The 20,839-nt window shown below is 28.7% G+C and overlaps 2 protein-coding genes across 2 annotated transcripts; one reads left to right on the forward strand and one right to left on the reverse strand.

The window, feature by feature from the left end:
- Positions 1-4,977: 4,977 nt before the first annotated feature.
- LOC132936484 (vigilin-like) lies at positions 4,978-10,788 on the reverse strand. Its single transcript, XM_061003223.1, has 13 exons — positions 10,687-10,788; positions 10,576-10,617; positions 9,914-10,003; positions 9,501-9,851; positions 8,643-8,861; positions 8,352-8,570; positions 8,156-8,285; positions 7,867-8,027; positions 7,651-7,779; positions 6,912-7,022; positions 5,935-6,135; positions 5,623-5,853; positions 4,978-5,504 (listed from the first exon to the last, which is right to left on the reverse strand). Exons 1-13 carry the CDS (start codon positions 10,786-10,788, stop codon positions 5,256-5,258), a joined length of 2,235 nt encoding a protein of 744 aa, XP_060859206.1. The 3' UTR covers positions 4,978-5,255.
- Positions 10,789-14,747: 3,959 nt separating this feature from the next.
- On the forward strand, positions 14,748-16,280 carry LOC132936494 (putative mediator of RNA polymerase II transcription subunit 26). Its single transcript, XM_061003234.1, has one exon. The coding sequence runs from the start codon at positions 14,748-14,750 to the stop codon at positions 16,278-16,280; it is 1,533 nt and encodes a 510-aa protein (XP_060859217.1).
- The last annotated feature ends 4,559 nt before the right edge of the window (positions 16,281-20,839 follow it).

Consider the following 20,839-nt stretch of genomic DNA (forward strand, 5'->3'; position numbering starts at 1 on the left):
GATGGCTGTAGCTTCCTTACCAAACGTTTAGTCCAAATTAAACGAGTACCAAAGGTCTGTCCTTATTGAAATACTAAAATTAAATAAAAATTAATGTTAAATATTATTATGTAACTATTATTAGGTATACAGTAACAGCATGTTATGTATTACCTATATTAAGTATTAGCAACTAAAATAATTAATTGATTCAATATTAATAGTAGATATTATCAGTGGGGTAGCCATGGGGGTTTGAGGTTTTTTAACCCCTCCCACATTGCCTTTTCACCCCTAATAAATGTATTATTTATATACAAAACTGTAATAAACTTGGTTTAATTTATACTTAACCCTCTTCCCTCCTCATAATCATTGCTACGCAACTGGATATGATAAGTTGTTTAACATTTCAATTAATAAAACAATAAATTCTATTTTCTAATAAAAACAAGATAATACTTGGACAAAATTTTAGTTGAAATGTTTAAGAAAATACCTAATTTTAGTTAAAAATTCCAATTATATAAAATATAACCTAATCAATGAAAAAATCAACTGTAAATGCAATAATTTAAAATGTTGTATCAGTAGTTTTGCAAAGTGCTTGACTACTCATGCTATATTAATACATGGATCCATATGAAAAATAAAAGACCAAAGATATAGATGAGTCAGTAGTCAGCAGAAGAGTACAGAAACCCACCAAATGTCTATTGAAAATAAATGTACGAATGCATCCAGTGCGATAATAGTTTCTGCCACGGGTACCTCTACCTATAAGACTAAGGACTACAACTACTAATCCTGTGTCACCGTCCTGAACGGTTAAGATCGAAAATAGGTCCATTATCGTTATTTTTGTTACGGGTCGTGGTGGAGACGTTCGAGTACAATCAACAACCGTAAAATGTGTGCTGGCCCAGAATTTTGGGACGAGCGCTATGGATGGGGTAATGTGGCATTAACTAGAGCCGGGCCCGCCATGGTTGCGGTGGCGTGACTGGGCCCTTTGACGTGCTGGGGTGTGAGGTCGACGGCAGGTGGGCCCAGGGGCCTACGGCGCCATGGGGCCCATCGTCGACGAAGTGTGCGTGGCATAGAACAAGAACGGACCTGGTGATCATGGGCCCACCCGCCCAGGTATAAAAAGGCCCAATCCGCAAGGAGTCAACGTGTCATACCACCGAGCTCGGCGTACGTGTGCGCGTAACCCCAGACCGATCGCATTGCCACGAGCTTTAACGACCATCTTGTGGCCGCGCCGGACGGGGCGGTGTGCGCCATTGGTGAACGCATAAATACTTACTGTAATCACGTTGTTTGCCTGCCGCGAGAACGAGACGGTGTGTGTGTGTTGGCGAAACGCGTGTGCACAAACGAAACGAGCGAACGACAATTCGATGCAAAAACGATTTTAACACTGCAAAGCACGGTCTTAGAAGATAGGTTAGGTCGGGACTCTTTGCTTATAATTGTGTCCACAATCAGAGGACATTTTAGTACTTATTTAATCCGCTAATTTGATAGCGCTTCTGTTCCAACTTACTGTGTTTTACTAGTTACCAACTTACCATCAGGCAGTAGCAGTAACCTACCCAGGTAACCTGGTGGCACGGACGCAGGTGGCAAAGAAATCGAAAAAATTAAAATTGGTCACCAATTATTAATTAGGTAACTAACCAAAGTAAAGTTAACAAATAAATAAATAAATTTATGATAAATAATAATTATTATGATATATTTTAATTTTATACATAATAACCTTAATAAAGTTCTGTTCGAGGCGCCTAATATAATAGCGGGGAAAAACTCAACTAAAATGTCCTCTCTGAGCGACCGGATTGATAAATGTTGTGAAATAGGGAAGTGTCCCGACCTTATCTTCTAAGACCGTGCTGCAACGTAACCAGCCTATCAAACTATACACATGTAAACAAATTGTTTCACCTTTCCGCAATGCTGCCACCATATCGGTAGAGAAAGATTTAGACGGCCTTCCAACGGTCGACACTGCTACCGACGTCAAAGACTTCCGACGTGTTGGCGGCACGATTTAAAGGACTTAAGGCATATCTTAAATCGTTATTGGCGGTGAACGGAGGAACGGTATCATTCTAAATATTTTGTACTTGGGACTATATTTCAGAGAGACTCGCCGATTCGGCCTTTTGAGCATTTTTCCCTCGGCGCTATATTCTCCATTGTTATAATTATTGAGTGGTTGTGGGGGTGATACTCGAACTCGTGTATTTGGTCGTCGTTGGGTTTTAGAAAGCGACGTAAACACGATGACAAAACTGCACCAGAATTAAAATAATAGTTCATAATTTATTTTTTCTTTATATAAACTACCTACATATTACTCAAGGTTTTTTTTTTGTTTTAAAAGTATTTTAGATCGCAGCTGGAAACTAACTTTCCAGTGGAACAAGACATTTTTACTTTTAAAATTTGGCTTAAAAAATAACGCATCATTATCATAATATTATGTCTGATGACAATATGGTATTCAGCCATACGGGTATTCCTCACCATAGGGGCATAGAGCCCAGTCCTATAATAAAAAGCTATGTCCCAGTTACGGTAGCGTACACTACAATAGCCTCATACTTAACTTACCAGCTACCTATTATAAATTAGTTTGGGTTTTTTAATAATGTAAATCATCAATAATGTCTCCGAAATTTGAGTTTTTCCCGTATAAAGTTGATCGCAGGACGAAGGCATGCAAAGTATATTATTTTATACGGCCGCGGCGTACGAATATTATTGTTCGTGTATTTACGATCATTATCGTACAATATTACGGACTACGCGTATTATAATAAATATTCTTATAGGAATTTAATTTGGTATTTTTTATAATGTGTAGCCATACAGATATTTTTCGTACCTAACTACTGGCTACCACAGCTGATATATGTATACTATTATATATAAATATAATATATAGCTATATAAATAAATAAAATAAATATGTTATTATAAACAAAAATATTATGCTTGCATTATAGGTACTGTATTACAAATAATATTAATAATACGATATATTAAAAATAATAAAATATTATTACTAATTAATTACAGTTTAAATATTATAATAGTTATGTAGTAGTAACTTAATTATAATTTTTTTTAAATAACGTTATTAATGCTGTATACAAAAAATATTAAAATAATACTATTAATAGATTACTAAAAAAATAATATGTAAATTACGTAATAATTGTGATATACTTATAACATTATTTTTGTAATAATATTTTACTTTCTTGATTTTAAATCAAGTAAGTATGGTAATTGAAATGAAAAAAGTCTGAATTTTGAAAACTTCAAGAATTTGTGTTTAATAGGAAAATAATTAAAATGTAACTCAGTGATGGTGAGTAGGTGGCTAATTTAGCTAGCTTTAATATAAAATGTTAATGAGAGAGATTCGATATCACAGCCAAGCAGTATAACCACTTGAATCCATAAAAACATTGGCCTGAACAGTCTCAAAATTTCTATTTTTTAACTTTTCTCCTAAACTATGGTAGCTAGAAAGTTGGTTGATAACTCATTAAAAAGGGATTGTCAAGTTAATACTAAATGTGGAATTAAAATTTTTTAAAAAAATTATTTATTTTTTCACACCCAATAAAATTTGTTTTAATTTTTTTTAATGTTCTGAAGTGAATTAACTATAAAAGGTAAAGTTCTGAAAATCTTCATTGTATTTCTCCTAACCAATGTGAATCAAACAAGACCCCAAAAAACGAAATTCGCTTTCAAAAAATATAAATGAATATGATAAATAAAATATTTAGTAATGTTGTGGACAATGAAGAAAACAAATAAATAAAAAAAGGTGGGGAAGTAGATGTCACTCTGCTGTACAGTAGGTTACAATTGGGTCACTGTAGTGGATTGTATTAAATTTGAATTCAATGTTATAATATAAATCCCGTCCCGTTTCTGCAATAATTTATATTTTTCCTATTTTTTTTTTTACTAAAATATAGGTTATAATATATTTAAATTTTGGTGTAAGTTTCATAAGTTATAAATCATTTTTGACAAGACTGCAGTTCGTCCCGTCTACAATTTGGAGTATATTTCAGTAACTGTGGTATTAGACTCCTACCCGTTTCTGCAATAATGAAAATGGTTTGATAATTTTTATATTAAAAGGTAGGGTTTAATCTACTTTAATTTTGGTGTACGTTTTATAAGTTTCAAATCATTTAGGGCTTAACTGCATTCCACCAGATGCATGGACCATAGCTGGGCAAATATGTAATGTTTTTACAATAATATTAATTTTTTTTACTAAAAAATACTGATGTTCAAATTATCAACTATAAATTAAGCGATTTAATTGCATAATTTGTAATTGTAAATTAAGTAAACATTTATTTGGAAAATTAAATTCAAATAATAATAATATAATTATAATATTCAAATAATCCTGTAACTAAAATGTAGTTTACGTGTCAATATTTCATTATGTTTTATATGTACAATTTATTTATCAAACCATCAGTTGGTTTGATAAAACAATTAGTTTAGTTATTTTGTTTTACTAATTTTATAAACCAGATTTGTTGTGACAAAAACATAACATGAACATGGAAATTTGTGTTGTTATAACTTAAATAGGCTAAAATGTTTGTAAAAAACAAATATAAAATTAATAGACAAGTATGATTATAATTACCTCATAAAGGTAATTATTATTTTGTTGTTAATTTTATTCACTATGAAAAAACCCTTTATATTTGGGCCTCTTCGATTTAACAAATACCGTGTCACTATATATGTTGAAACAGATGAAGTATAATTTTAGAGGAATATTTTTTTACTCAGTCTAATCTAGAAAAATGTTAAAAGTAAAATAACGCTAAAAACATAACAAAATATGTTGACATTTTTTTAGACTTAACATTACATTATAATGATATAAAAACATTTTATTTAGTATTATTATCTATTGAAAAAAAACATAGTGGACACTAGAAAAAATGAGACACAAATAGTTACAATCTATAATTTTATACATCAATTTTTCTCCATAGCCTGGAAAATATAGAATTTTTTTCCACCTAATGTTACAAAAAAATAAATATTTATGTATTATTTTCTTGTTTTCTATTAAATGACACATTTTTTCTAAACATATTCTATTGATAAAATATAATTATATTGTAATTTAATTACTTGGGAGAAATTCAGTTAAGTGGCAAAATATTTAACTATTGAAAACAATAATTTTATAAATCGATTGAAAATAATTAACGACGCCCTCTTCTTGGAAGGTTAGTCTTACCAGACCCAGCATTATTAGCAGACGTCGCAATAACTGCAAAAGATGGAAAATCTCTGGTACTATTTGTATCTGGATGAACTTTGTCCCATGGTGCACCATTACCCATAACAAATCCGGCACCTCCTTGCGAGTTATGATTACCATTGGGGACAGATTGGCTCTCAGTTTTTGGTTTCAAGTTTGCTCTTGCTTCATTTTCTACAAAGTCTGTCATCTATATAACAAATAAAAAAAACAATAAAACATAAATATATTACCATATTATTTAGTAGTCAAGTCCATAGATAATATTAAAATATACTTTGAATAAAATATAAAATAAAATCAATTACATATTCTTGTTGAATCATTTCTAAATAATCCATACAATCCAAAACATCATCCTGGGTGGCATCATCACGGGCATATACAACTACCAAATCTGGATTAGAACTGTCAGATTTCGAAAATCTTATATCTACTTGATATTTATCCATAATTTTTGAAATATTATGTCCTCGAAAACCAATCAATCTTGAATGAATTCTACTGTCGATATAAATTTCTTCCTTGTAAACATTTTTCTAAATATAAAAATATTGAATTAGTTCAAAACAACAAATTTATGTCAACCAGTTTTAAATGCATAAAAAAATATAACTTACCAGTTTATCAACCATTTCTTGAATTTCCTCCCTTGCTGCTTCAGCACTTTGTTGGTAACCAACAACTGTCACTATGTTTTCATTGATTCCTTCACCTCTTCTGGGCAGATTAATTTGAACTCCATATTTATTACATAAGTTACGAACAGTGTCTCCTTTTTTACCAATTATCATAGGATGGAATTCTGGTTCAATTGTCATCTAAAATTACAACATTTAACGTCAATATGATTTTTAGCAATTATCACTGAACTTAGATATATAATCCGTTACAAGCACTTTACAGGTAAGTGACAAAAATCAATCAGACACCAAAATTTAAAATAGACTAAGAATGATTCCCCTAAAATAAGAAAAAGTAAAAATCAATGTTTAGTAAAAAACAAATGTTACAAAAATAACATTTTATAACATCAAAATTGAAATTTTACTGTACTATTAATGTGTTGAGTAAAAAAAAGGTACATATCTGGATTAGTTACTACTAAGATAATTAACTGTACATAATATATTATACTATTAAACTAAATTACTTAAATTCAATATTATGTCCATATTTGATGAATTGTCCTTTGTAAATATAATTGTATAAAACTTAGTGTAAAATTTAACGTCGATATATAAATAAAAAATAATTGCAAAATTGTAATTAACCACCAGTGATGGTTAATCAGTTCTACTTCAACTGTATAATAATAGACTTGGTGGTGAACAACCAGATGTCATCCACATACTATATTACATGTTATCTGTAAACCATACTGTCTATTACTCAAGTCTCTAACCACTAAATGGCAGATGTAAAAATGTGATTATTAATTATGATATTGGTTAACCACAGTTTGGATAACCATAATAAAAAACAAACTGTGATTCATCAATTAATACATTTAAAACACCCTATCATAACTATTATCAGTCATTTATTTGGTTTTTTTTTTTAATGTACAACCATTATAATTTGAATAATGAAATACCTGAATTTCATATGAGCGCAACTGTCTATCTTCTTTATCAACATCATATAATCTCATTTCTTCTTTAATAGCTGCAACTACTTCATCAATATCCTTTTGCACCCCAGTAATCTAAATAACAAAAGGTATATAATAGTTGTATTGCTTTAGCGTTTAATAGTCCGTGTGCGACCGTGGAAGAGAATAATAATAATAATTTCTAATGCATATACTATCATTCAAACAAGAAAACCGATACGAACCCTGCGCCGCCCGCCGCCACTGTATCATCCACGTGACACATATTGCGTTGAGGCCATATTTTGAAAGTCAAAACGATAAAAATTTTAGATAAAGCTCTTTGTAATGCAAAACTAGAACTCAACCTGATTCAGAATATATCAAGTTTATCCCTAGTCGAGAAATTGCGCGGACAAACAGACAAGATTCTAAGTTAAATAAAAATCTTTAAAGATAACTCATTATTGATTTTTTGTGATCACACACAGTCTTTTGTTAGTCATATCTAATTTTAATCTATCACCTAATAGAAGGTACTTAGTTTAGATTACATAAATATTTGAATTCTTGAGACAATGAACTAATTTCTAAAAGCCTGGTCTTTTAGACCTTGAAACGTATGCTTTAGGGTTAATTTTTAATTTTGATGATTACCATAGGAAGTATACATTTATATTATATTTATCAATGAAATTATTATAAATTATTTACATTATTTAATAATAAGTATAGCAATTACCTTTATAATATCAGCATTTTTTTCTTGGTTTGGAACTTTAATCTGGACATTATAATCATCACTAAGCTTCCGGATTGTGGCACCCTTAGAACCAATCAATGATCTATGATATTCTGATGGTAAATTTAACTAAAAAACATATTTAAAAATGAAAAATTTAATAGAACATTATGTTAATGAATTTAGTTTATACATTCTTCTATTATAATAACTTACGTCAATAGTTTTTGGTATATTATCAAACAGTATTTGTTTAGCACGTTCACAATTCTCAGGTTTTCCAAAGATTGTAACTATGTCATTGACACTAAGCGCACGTTTTTCATCAGTATCTTCTACAACATTAACATCCTCTTGTTTGTGATTAAACTGGTCTTCTATTTATCAAGACATTCATTAAACAAAATAAAAGTGTAACTGGTATAAAAGGTATTGGCATGAACATAAAGATTTATCAATATTTATTATGAAATATAATATGTACATATATATTTAATAAAATTACTTGGAGGTCTTTCAGGAAACTTAATCCAAACATCTAAATCTCGTCTCATGCCTTCCAATAAATCTCGATTCTTCATTAAAACTCCATGCATCCTTTGAGGTATGATAACTTCAACAGTGATACGTTGTTCCTAAAATTAAAAGAAAATGTCTTAACCAATGAACAAAACCAAACAATACCTAAACAATTCAATTACCAAGTCAATCACAATATTATTGATTTTATTTTTGACTTTTTCAACAAAATCTTTGTGGCCTCTAATTAAAACTTCACTAGAATTTGAATTAACTTGTGGGAATGATACAGTAACTCCATTATATTCTGCACTAATTTGATTAATGACTTCAGCACGGCGAGCAACAAAATGTCGGTGATGTTTGGGAGGAACACTCATAGTAATTTCAACAAGATTTTCCTACAAATGTAAAGATTGTTTATTAAACTTTATAATTGATACAAGTGTTATAATCATTTTAGTAATGCTTACCAAATCTTTAACAATTTCTTCAATTTTACGCTTTGCTTCTTCAGCATTAATTTTGTCACCCTTGATTATACAAACATTATCATTAGAAGCTAATTTAGGGAATGTTATAGATACTCCATTACAATCATCAATGATTCTATTAATAATTTCACCACATCTTGCAACAAAGTGACGATGATACTTAGGATCAACATTAACTTCAACTAGAATTGTTTTTTCCTAAATAAAATAATACATGTTAACAATTAATTTTAGAATAGTAATATATAAAATTGTTATTAGTAAATTTAAATTAAGGCTGTTGAAAGCGGGTCGTTCTTTCGTGCATAATTTAGACCAATAAGTGGAAGAAAAAAAAATGTACTTCCATATTTTTTTTTTAGTAATAGTAAAGTAAATGAAATTTAGAAAAAAAGAATATTAATTTCGTACTATACAATTTATTAATTAAATAATATAAAAAGATCGAAAAACCGTTTCTTACATAATCTAGAAAAGAAAATAAGAAATTCAAATATCTTTTCAAAATTAAAATTGGGATTTTGGTACTGGATGCTGTTTTCTTTCGCTTTTTGGGACTTTCATGTTGAAACATTTTTGGTCGAAAAATATAGTGACATATGACTGCGCGTATGTATGTTACAGATTACCAAGAATCTTAGCGGTAGTGTATCTTGAATTACATAAAGCATTCAAGGAACTCACACACACTAATGATTAGTCACTACACATATTCACAACGATATGGACTATGCCTAAATCCAAAACCTTAGAAATAGTTTGCTTTTAACAGCCTTAACAGGAAAAATAATTTTAATTATCCTGTAATTAGGTAATTAATGTAAATAATATACATACCAAAACTTTAGCATGGTCTAAAAGTCTCTGCTTTGCAATAGCAACATTTGCTTTGCTACCTTTAAGTATAACTTTATCTTCACCTCCAGGTTTAGGGAATGATATTTTTACACCACCACATTCTTCTTCCAACTTATGTAAAAATTCTCCACGTTTAGCCACAAAACTTTTATAATACTTTTCATTTATTTCTACACAGTTTTCAATAATATTATCAATATCAGTTATCAGAGCCTCAAATTCTAATTTTGCCTTGTCTACATTATTTTTTTTACCAACAATAGTTATATTTTCATTAACTGAATCAGTTTCTAGTGGGAATATTATTCTTGTATTTGTTAGATCTCGAATCTGTAACCAAATACACAGTAATGAAAATAAACAAATATAAATAAATATGATTAATAACATACTCTTTTAACGTTATAATAATCACTAAGCTTCCGGATTGTGGCACCCTTAGAACCAATCAATGATCTATGATATTCTGATGGTAAATTTAACTAAAAAACATATTTAAAAATGAAAAATTTAATAGAACATTATGTTAATGAATTTAGTTTATACATTCTTCTATTATAATAACTTACGTCAATAGTTTTTGGTATATTATCAATCAAAAAAATTTTAGAAGTGTTTTAAAAATACACAAATACACAAAGTTTGTGTATTTAATGTATGCGTGTAATAGATTCATGTAATTAATGTTTTTAATAAAACAATATTACACTTCATAATATATTAGTATTTTGAACTATACTAAAATAAAAATAAATTACCACCTACTATTGAAATAACATACATAATTTTTATATGAATTGGATTTTCTTTAGATAAAGCGTTTTAAAAACATAATCAAGATTAATTTTTAGATTTAAGATTTCATGTATTAATCAGTTTCATTGAAGGATACAAAATTAAAATTCATGAATATCATAATTATATTTTAAAAAATATAATAAATTATTAGAAATACTTCTTTTTAATCTTCACTGCTGAAGAATAGTCCTTCTAGGGGAAGATTCATTATAAAATAACTTTTGGATTTCATCATTAAGAGACAAACTTTTCATACGACTTTTTGTTTATTCCATTGTCCAGGTTTTTCATCATATTCCTATGAATACAAAAAAAAATTTTTAATTATTAAACATATTGTGCTGGTATACTCATAAAGTAAACATACCATAACATATGATTTTCCTTTCAATGGAGTTAGATATGGTTTTATCTTAAAATATGAGATCTTGTTTAAACCCTTGAGTACATGTGAAACTCTACGAATCATTGTTGGTATCTAAAAAAATGTCCAACTGGCAGTAAAGTGGAAATTCCCAAAAGTGCTGGGCGCAAATCACGAGTTTCCCTGCACAACCAGACACTAAAATCTATACCACGGTCCTAAAAAAACATAAACTTTTTGTTACATCTTATATATATATTATAATCTCTTTGCATGACAGGTGTTTCCAGCAAAAGGAGGATAACAAACGAGCCAGGAGAAGCGAAAACCCATGCGCTGGTGCTGATGCAGCTGCAGGACAAACGAATGTTTAGGTTGATTAAGATTGTAATTATACCTGAAGTGCAAATTTGAGGGGATAGTCCCCTAGAATATAAGATATGAGTACCGTGAGCAGGAGATTTTCCCGTCACGGTGCATTGTTACCTGCTGTTGGTTTCTAAAAAAATATCATTGTAATAATTACAAAAATTTTGTTAGCCATATGAATAATTAATTTTATTAAGTATTAGTATTATTATATTTTCTACTCACTTTGTTTCATGAAACATAGTTCGGCAATGCAAATATATTTTTAGATGGAATCAAATAAGTTTCCCCAAAATCAATCATGTTACATGCGACCATATTTGTATTTTTAGAATCTTGCATCAAGACCCTAGCTTCATAAATCCCTCTGTTATTCTTTGTTGAAAATAATGCCACAAGATCGCCAGTCTTTACGGCTATTGGTTTGTAATGTTCACCTATAAAATTAAATGTTAGTATACACTATACGCATCAAAACAAGTTCAGTTTAATATTTACAAGAAGTTTACATACCTACTAAGTACAACAACTATTAAAAATATTATAATTTTTATTTTATAATAAAATATATAAAATATGGTTCATAATCAATCTTAGATATGAACAAAGTTACACCAGTTTGGAGTAATGTTTATGTAAGATGTTTCACATCTACTTACCCCAAAATTGTCAATATCAAAAACTTATCAGAAATTAGCAAAATATTAAGTAGGTACTATTTTTAAACCATTAGTTTTAGTTTTAATTGTTATAGTCCCTGCTATCATGCACTTAAGTATTAGATTACTAAATTACTTGAATTTTCTTTGATGGAAAATTGCTTATCTTAACATTTTTTTTTAGTTTAAGAAATACTATATTTTACAGACAACTGAACCTTACTATTTTCTTCTTTTAGTAGGTCCAAAATATTTTTAAATTTTTCATAAACTTTTATTTTTCTTACAAAATTATTATCAACATTTTTTCCAAATAAAAATTCATCATGATCACCACTTTGCCATTTATTTGAAACCTTATTTGAACCTGGAAATGGAAAAACACATTTTATTAATAATTTTGTATACAATTGAAAGATACACTATAAACAATGATCAAAATATAATTAGATAATTAAAAATTCCAAATATTTTTTTCAGGTTCTATCTTACAGTAATAGTTATGTATTAAAACTATACTTTTGAAAAAAATGTTTCCACAAACTTTTTTTTAATAATTAAGAAAAACTGAATTTGTTTTATTTTTGAAGTTGCTGTTAATCATCAAAATGTTGGGATGTGAAAAAAAGTTTATTCATTAATTATCTGATAAAAGTAGGGATATTTGAAATCTATAATAATGAGTTGCTATTTTTAAAAATTATCTACGTTTAATTGTGCATACTACAAAAGGGAAACATTTTAAAAATCCATATCAGAGATTATCCTGACCAAATATTTGGTGTTTTTTAATAACAATATGATAGAGCCCTTAAACTTGTACATTATAAGATATGAGTACCGTGAGCAGGAGATTTTCCCGTCACGGTGCATTGTTACCTGCTGTTGGTTTCTAAAAAAATATCATTGTAATAATTACAAAAATTTTGTTAGACATATGAATAATTAATTTTATTAAGTATTAGTATTATTATATTTTCTACTCACTTTGTTTCATGAAACATAGTTCGGCAATGCAAATATATTTTTAGATGGAATCAAATAAGTTTCCCCAAAATCAATCATGTTACATGCGACCATATTTGTATTTTTAGAATCTTGCATCAAGACCCTAGCTTCATAAATCCCTCTGTTATTCTTTGTTGAAAATAATGCCACAAGATCGCCAGTCTTTACGGCTATTGGTTTGTAATGTTCACCTATAAAATTAAATGTTAGTATGCACTATACGCATCAAAACCAGTTTTAAAATGTGAGTACCGCGAGCGGGAGATTTTCCCGTCACGGTGCATTGTTACTTGTAATTTTATGAATAAATGGCACTTAGCTGCTCGGGGGTAGTATTACTTTGGGGGATAGATCCCCCAAATAGCTATGAAATGCGCATGAATATAAAAAAAAAGGTTAGGTTAGGTTAAGTTGCGTTAGGTCTACATATTAACCTAACAATAAGGGAACACCTTTGGGTAAGGCATAAAAACATATTATGAAATACTTGTTATCATGGCGACATTTTTTCCCACTCCTGTTTATTCAATATTTTCATGACGAAACAACCTTTATAATATTTTATAAACCTCTCGTGGCATTGACTTTTGTGGATTATCAAATTTTTTAAAACATATTTTTTTTATCGTTATAATTTATTTTTGTGTTTGTTTATGATTTTTTTTGTGTGTGATTACGTTTTTTATAAACGTTTTAAAACCACATACCTTCCTTGGTATAAGATAGTAAAATTTATAATTTTATTATATATCTTTGGTTTCGAAATTTGTGGGGTAAGACACAGTGATTTTTATTCTCATCTGTCATGGAATTTGGTTTTCAAAATATGGCCAGACTGTACAGTCGACCAAGCGTCCAACACCCAAACGCCTTAGCTAGGGTGTCTTTTGTTTCGTAGATGTTTGTGTATCGTGCATCGGTCTGATAATCGTGTACCTTGAATGAATTTTTTTTTTGTAGAAAACACAAGTATCGGATTATTAGAGACGGAATACATGCGTAGTATACATTCCGTCGAACCGAGTGATCCTTATAATCAAAGATGCGATGAAAATGGTATTACCTATAAGTAATGCTTCTTAATCTCTAGTTAAATTTTCATTTTCAATAATATTTTCATTTTTATACAGTGTTTTGCTACTCCAAGTAAAGTTATCGATTCTGGCAGTAATGAATTTTTACCAATAAAACAAAATCTTTTAAGGTAAGTTAACGACAATTTTACTAAACAAAATTTAGAAAATTGGCTTATTATGATTGAAGTGATTACATAGAATCAGTTTTTTTTCAGAGAAAAACTTATTGAAATACCGTTTTAAATAACTTTGAAGCACCAAGATGGTCAAGTACAAAAATTAAACTTACTACGATTAATAACAATACGAGTTATGTAAATATGCCGAGGATCCAAACTGATTGATTGGAGATACAAATTCCTACATTAATTTCTAATGTTAATAGTCATTGAATCAGATGTAGTACCAGTGTTAACAAAACTACTAAGGTAATAATAATATAGAAGAGTTATAGTCAGATGTCTTTCAAATTCCTAAAATGTATTAAAAATATTTTAAAGGGCACCACAGTAGCAGCTTATTTATAAAATATTGTTAAAATACAAATAAGTTGCATCTATTTTAAATAAGTAGGTACATCAAGGTTGACTGATACTTATAACTTATACCTAATTTATGAGTAAGTTATTGTTGGTATACGCCCCGGTTTGTCCAAAAGTGTATGTTTACATTTTGAATATACCGCCCTGATAGTATTTTGGGGTGTCCAATTGTCGCAGCATTGAATTTCCGGGAAAACCAAGAAATTGAATTAAGGAAAAACGGGATATTTTATGCAAAATCTGATTTTGACAAAACCTTAAATAAATTATCTTAATTTACACTTGTTACATTGATGAACATGTCTCACCCATGGGTCTTTAGCCGCCTCATACAAGGCTTACAACTATGATAACATTTAAATAAATATTAGTTCATTTCTATGATGTATAATTTTAGATATACCTAACAGATGGAAGAAATATTCCTTCAACAAAGCCACCTTAACAAACCTCTTCAACAAACCCAGTCTATTCCTCAACAAAGTCAACAAATGTCTCAGCAACATATCCAGCAGCCTCAACAAACACCACAACCCTATCAGACACATGCCCAGCAAGTATCTTCTTCACAGCAACAGCATCAGCAACAAGCCCCTCAACAAATGCACCAAGTTGGACAACAATTACAAGGACCACAAGGTTCACAAATCCAGCAGAAATTGCCTCAGCAAACTCATAATATCAATCAACTTACTCAAATTACCAATCAACCGCAACAAATGCCTCAGTCAAATAAAATGCAACAAATAGCTCAGCAAAGTCAGAAAATTTCACATCAACTTCAACATATTATACTACAGAGTCAACAGATACCCCTACAGACACAATTACAACATTCTAAGCAAGTGAAAACCACTCAAATTCAGCCTCAGTCTCAACAGATTCCTCAAGAACAACAGATTAGTCAGAGTCAAATGATTCATCAAAATAATCAACAAATAAATCATACGGGGCAAATGATTCCTCAGCAAACTCTTAATCAAGGACAACAGTTAAATCAACAAAACCAACAAGTTCAACATCAACAACAACATCAACAACAATTAGCCCATACTAGCCAACCTAGTAAACCAATGTCTCAACAAATTCTACATCCAAATCAGAGTATGCCTCAACCAAATCAAGAACTAACTCAGAAGTTGGGAATAAGTCAATCAAATTCCAAAATGTCTGTATCTCAATCTAAAAACCAACACGCAATTCAACCACAACAGCCACAACACATGCAACAAACTAGGCAACAATATCAACAACCTCAAAAAATGATGCAATCTCAGCCACAACAATTGCCAATGCAAAATAATCTCCCCATTATGCATCAGGCAAGTTATTCACAGGCGCAAAGTTTGAACGCTATGCAAATTCATCAAGCCGTAATGCAAATTCCGAATAACACTGTTACATCTACTCAGCAGCAACAGCCAGAGGGTCAATCTAATATGATGAAGCAATCTCAAATATCCACTAGGCCACAAAATATCATACAACCAAATCCTATGACCCAACAACAGTTGACATATTCACTACAACATGTGCCTATTAACACAAACTATGCTAACAGTATGCAACATTTTTATGTTCCTTCCCAACAACAAATGGCTCCATCATACAAACCTTCAATGAACACTGTAGAAACTGTCAAAAAAAAAGAAGACAATAACACTGAAGTTGTTGATAATGGAACAACTAACAACGCAATTACCACTGTAGAAATCGATAACAAAATTGAACAAGCTATAGATTTGGTCAAAAGCCATCTCATATATGCTGTGAGTAAAGAAGTAGAAGTATTAAAAGAGAAGATTTCAGAGCTAATGGATAAAGTTGGACAATTAGAAATAGAAAACTCTAATCTTAGGATGCTTGTACCACCAGACATGTTAGAACAATACAACCGTGAAAAACAAAAATCTACAAATGATCAGTCTACTCAAAATCAATAGGCTTAAGTTTAAACAATTTGGTAAACCATGAAATACTATTATGTTAGGCTAAGTACATAAAAAAACAGTGATGAGTACAGATTGTTATCTTTATTAGTTTGATTTGTACAATGTAATATTAGTAAAGACTTTGAGTTTAATCATTTTATTTTAATAGCTAACTATGCAACTAGGTATGTACTTTTATATTTTTTTGAGTATGATAATACTTTGAATCAAATAAACCCAAATTTAAAAATATTCAAATGTTGAATATTTTAGATTATGAATTAGAAGAACGCTGTTATATTATATTTTGTTCATTTATGCTTTTCATAAGATAATGATGATTTATTTTTCAATGTGTTTATTTTAGACTGTGTATACTGTATAATTAAGAAACTTAAAATTAAAGTCAAAATACTGATTATTTTTTTTTTTTATTATGGTATATTACTTAACGAGGTACATTATGTCCTTGCTTTGTAATGTACAATTGTTTGTGAATTTAAATGTAAACTTACTTTATGATTGAAACTGACTGAATAAAAAAATTTGCTTACATTTTTAATAATAATTTGTTTAGGTGTGCCGAAAAATTATGATAATTATTAATATACACTCCAACTGATTTGGGAAGTTTAAATTTCCAATTTTAAATACTAAATACCTAACTAAATATAAAACCTCAAATAAAAGAAATTTTCGATTGTTTATTAGAATAAAATATAATTTATCTAGTTAGTTTAATAAACTTACCTTGTAAGTATAATAAAATTATTATACTAACAAGCAACACTTAGGTGGATACAAAAATTAAAATTAAAATCTGCATGATAAACATGTCTGTGTGACATTTGTTAGTGTTAGCCTGAGTATAAACACTTGTATGTATATATATTAAGGTTCAATTTCTACCAAATTGTATTCTTTATAAAATATATTTATTCTCGTACATGTCTATAATAAGAGAGCAAAATACAATATATAATAGTATAATACACTTTCTTGGAAATGGATATAACCATTAACCAGTTTTGTTATCATTATCTCTGTCATTAGATATTTTTACTAAATTTAAAGAGTCGGTATACTTATTTCTATTACACAAACATGTTGGCATCTAATCACAGTTGTAATAAATAACAACATTGTTGCAGTCAACATATTAACTTGTTGATATTTTTTGTCTTATAAGTTACAATTTAAATCTTCTTCATATCTCTAAATTGCTCATATTTATGGTATTCTGAGTCACTAGCAGTATTATCTATAAAATATTCAAATCTTAAACTATTAGGTTTTTGATACAGGTAGACAGGAAATAAAAAAAAAACATATTAATACAATTTTGTATTATATATTCTTATAATTCTTCTAATTGAACACCACTAATACTATTCAAAATGTATTTTAATTATTTAATTTCATTATTATTCAATTGCTATTCAAGCAATATATCAGGAGCCTTGCATTAAATTTTGACACTATTAAGCTTAACAAATACAATTTTATTGATATTTATAGAAAAAAAATAAAAATTGAAATTCGAAATTGTCTGTAAACAGCTCAAAATAAGTCAAAATATTTAAAAAATGTTATCAATTACAGTAATTGATAAATTAAACATATGATATAATAATCTCAAATGTCTATGGTTATTTGTTTTTGAATTACAACAAAATAAGAAAATCACTACATAAGAAATGGAGCAAATACCCAATGCTGTAAAAATTTAAACTTAAAATGCTCACAAAAATGTAATTTGACTTTCTTAGACATGTTTAGATTCTGAGCGAAGCGATGAATGTATTGATTTTACAATGATGTGTGTTTTTTCTTTTTATTTTTTTTAATTTTAATTTTTTTTATTATTTTATTTTTGTGTCTGTCATCACCTTTTAGGACAGTAAAAGTGCTTGGATTTCCTTCAACAGTAACTTTTCTGATAGGAAAGTGAATCTAGTTGGTACTTTGGGGGGTCAAAAATTTCCCGGTAGTTTTCAAAAGCAACGGGAAAAACAAAAGAAAAATTAAAGAAAAACGGGAATTTTTACGCAAAATCTGTTTTCGAGGAAATCGATTTTGGTTTTTGGTGTAACTCTAAAACAAATGACCGTAGGGACATGACATTTTGACTGAATGTTTATAATTGCATTTCCTATACACCATAACATTTTCCAAATATTTTGACTTATTTTGAGCTGTTTACGGACATTGTCAGTTTCCATTTTTTTTTAGTTTTTTTTTCTATAATTATGAATAAAATTTTATCTGCTGGGTAAAATAGCTTAACAATTCAATAGAGAATTGAGAATTCATAAAAATTTTTCTTTTTAAATCTAAGATTTGAAAATGTAATACAAGATTATCCATAAGTTTGTCTACCTTTATCAAAAAAAAAATGTCTACAAGCAAATCAAATTAAATTTTTATGAGCGTTTGCAATTCTTATTTTTACAACATTTCATTTTCACTTCATTTCTCATGTAACAATTTTCTTATATTATTGTAATTGAAAAACGAATGACTGTAGATACTTGAAAATTTCAATGAATGTTTATATTAGCATTTTCTATACAAGATAAAATTTTAAAAATAATATAACTCTTTTTGAGCTGTTTACGGACATTGTCAGTTTTTAATTTTTTTAGTTTTTTTTTCTATAAATATCAACAAAATTGTATGGAGGGTAAAAAAGCGTGAAAATTTAGTATAAGGCTCCTAATATATCGTTCTAATAGCAGTTGAAAAATATTAAAAATACATAGGCACAATTTTTTTTTATAAGCATTTAAAGTTTAAATTTTGACAACATTTATCAATATATATATAATTTATTAATTATTTTGTAGTTAAAAATGTATAAAATGTTTAACTTTTATGGCTAAGGATTGAAAATTTAAAACAAGGCTCCACGTAAATAGGTTATATATAAATTACTTTATTCACAATAATATCATCAAATATACTTGGTAATATCATAGGCTGACTGACCGTTTTCGCTCAGAATCGTTTTTCTTATGCAATGATATTATATCATTGAATTCAAATTTAACACCATCCATTACAGTGACCCACTTGTAACCTACTGTACAGCAGAGCGACATCCACTTATCCACCTTTTTTTTTTTTTAAAGTTAAATTTTAAAACCTAAAAGTTTAATTTATAGTTTTAAATCTGCTTTTACTGGAATTATATAACAACATTGAGCGTAAATCCATAATAATTTATTCTAAGCAAGTTCAAATTATGACGATATTGGATATTCACACATAATATACCAACCCAACAATTTTAAATTCTGAGCGGAGCGATAAATGTATTGATTTTACAATGATGTGTCATGTGTGTAACAATTATTACAAAAAGGGAATGAATAAAAATTACATTACATGGGTCCAGAATGAAAAACTTCTAAATCGCATTTTTTTCAAAAGTCATTTTTTAATTAAAATGGTTTTAGAATGCAAAGTCGCATGTTTTAAGCTAATACCTATGATTATACAATCATTATTGATGATATTTTTAAAGCAAAAGGTTCTAAATTGTCAAAAATTAAATTATAAACACAATTTAATCAAATTATTAACAATATGAGTTAGTATGAGAAGGTTCTAATTAAATTAATCAATACATAGGTAATAATTATTACATTTATCCATATTCAACAGAATTTTACGATCGAGATACAGATTTAGATATTTCATAATTATTACATCGTTTCGTTTTAGAAGATTGGTAGCAATGAGAAAGCACTATTCTGAAAAGGATTCATCTAACAATAATAAAAATTATAAATAAGAATGAAAAAGTTTTAATAAAATATATATTTTTTTTAAATTTGGATAAAAATGTTCCAATATTGTAGAACCTTTTCATCTTAAATATTTTATAATTAGTATTAACTCTTTTGAAAAAAAAACACAATATTCACTTGGATTTTACACTGTTTTAAACATATGCTTTATTCGTTTTAAACCATTAACAAACATTTAAATGAATATTTTAAATTTATGTTTTAAACATGGTTCATACAAGTTGTTTAAAATATTGTGTTTTAAACACAACAAGCATGGAATATAGTCATAAAGTCATATAATATTATGCTAGGTAAGCTTATACATAGCAATAAACGGGTTAACAGAAAGGTCAAAAATATTTAAAAAATACAGCGTGACACTCATGGTCTTGTTGGGTTACATAAAAATATTATGGTGGTGTCACCACTTAGTAACTATCTATTCCGAGTGTCAAATCCAAGATTAAAACAAGCATTACTTCAGGATGTAAAAAATTATTGGTTATAATTTATAAGGTAATTAATGAAAGAATTATTATTAACTGATTATTTCTGTGCCATTAACTCGTCTTCTCTGTATTAACAATTCCCTAGCTCTTGTTTGAAGAGCAAGATTATTGTTATGATGGTCATTAGCCTATGAATTATTGAAGTTTAGTGATCTGGGATGTAACTCTACTGGCGTTAACGTAACTGCTTGGATTGATGGATTTGGTATACTAGTTGAAGGTAAGAGGCACGTTTGACATGGTGGTAAGTTGATGATTGTTGTGGTAG

Source organism: Metopolophium dirhodum, chromosome 1 (genome assembly GCF_019925205.1).
Source record: "Metopolophium dirhodum isolate CAU chromosome 1, ASM1992520v1, whole genome shotgun sequence".
Lineage (NCBI taxonomy): Eukaryota > Metazoa > Arthropoda > Insecta > Hemiptera > Aphididae > Metopolophium > Metopolophium dirhodum.

Coding starts and splice junctions, on each gene's coding strand:
- LOC132936494 (XM_061003234.1), top strand. CDS start 14,748: ATGGAAGAAATATTCCTTCAACAAAGCCACCTTAACAAACCTCTTCAA.
- LOC132936484 (XM_061003223.1), bottom strand. CDS start 10,788: ATGATTCGTAGAGTTTCACATGTACTCAAGGGTTTAAACAAGATCTCA. Junction 10,618..10,686: donor AAGGAAAATCATATGTTATG/GTATGTTTACTT, acceptor TTGTATTCATAG/GAATATGATGAAAAACCTGG. Junction 8,028..8,155: donor GTTTCCTGAAAGACCTCCAA/GTAATTTTATTA, acceptor CTTGATAAATAG/AAGACCAGTTTAATCACAAA.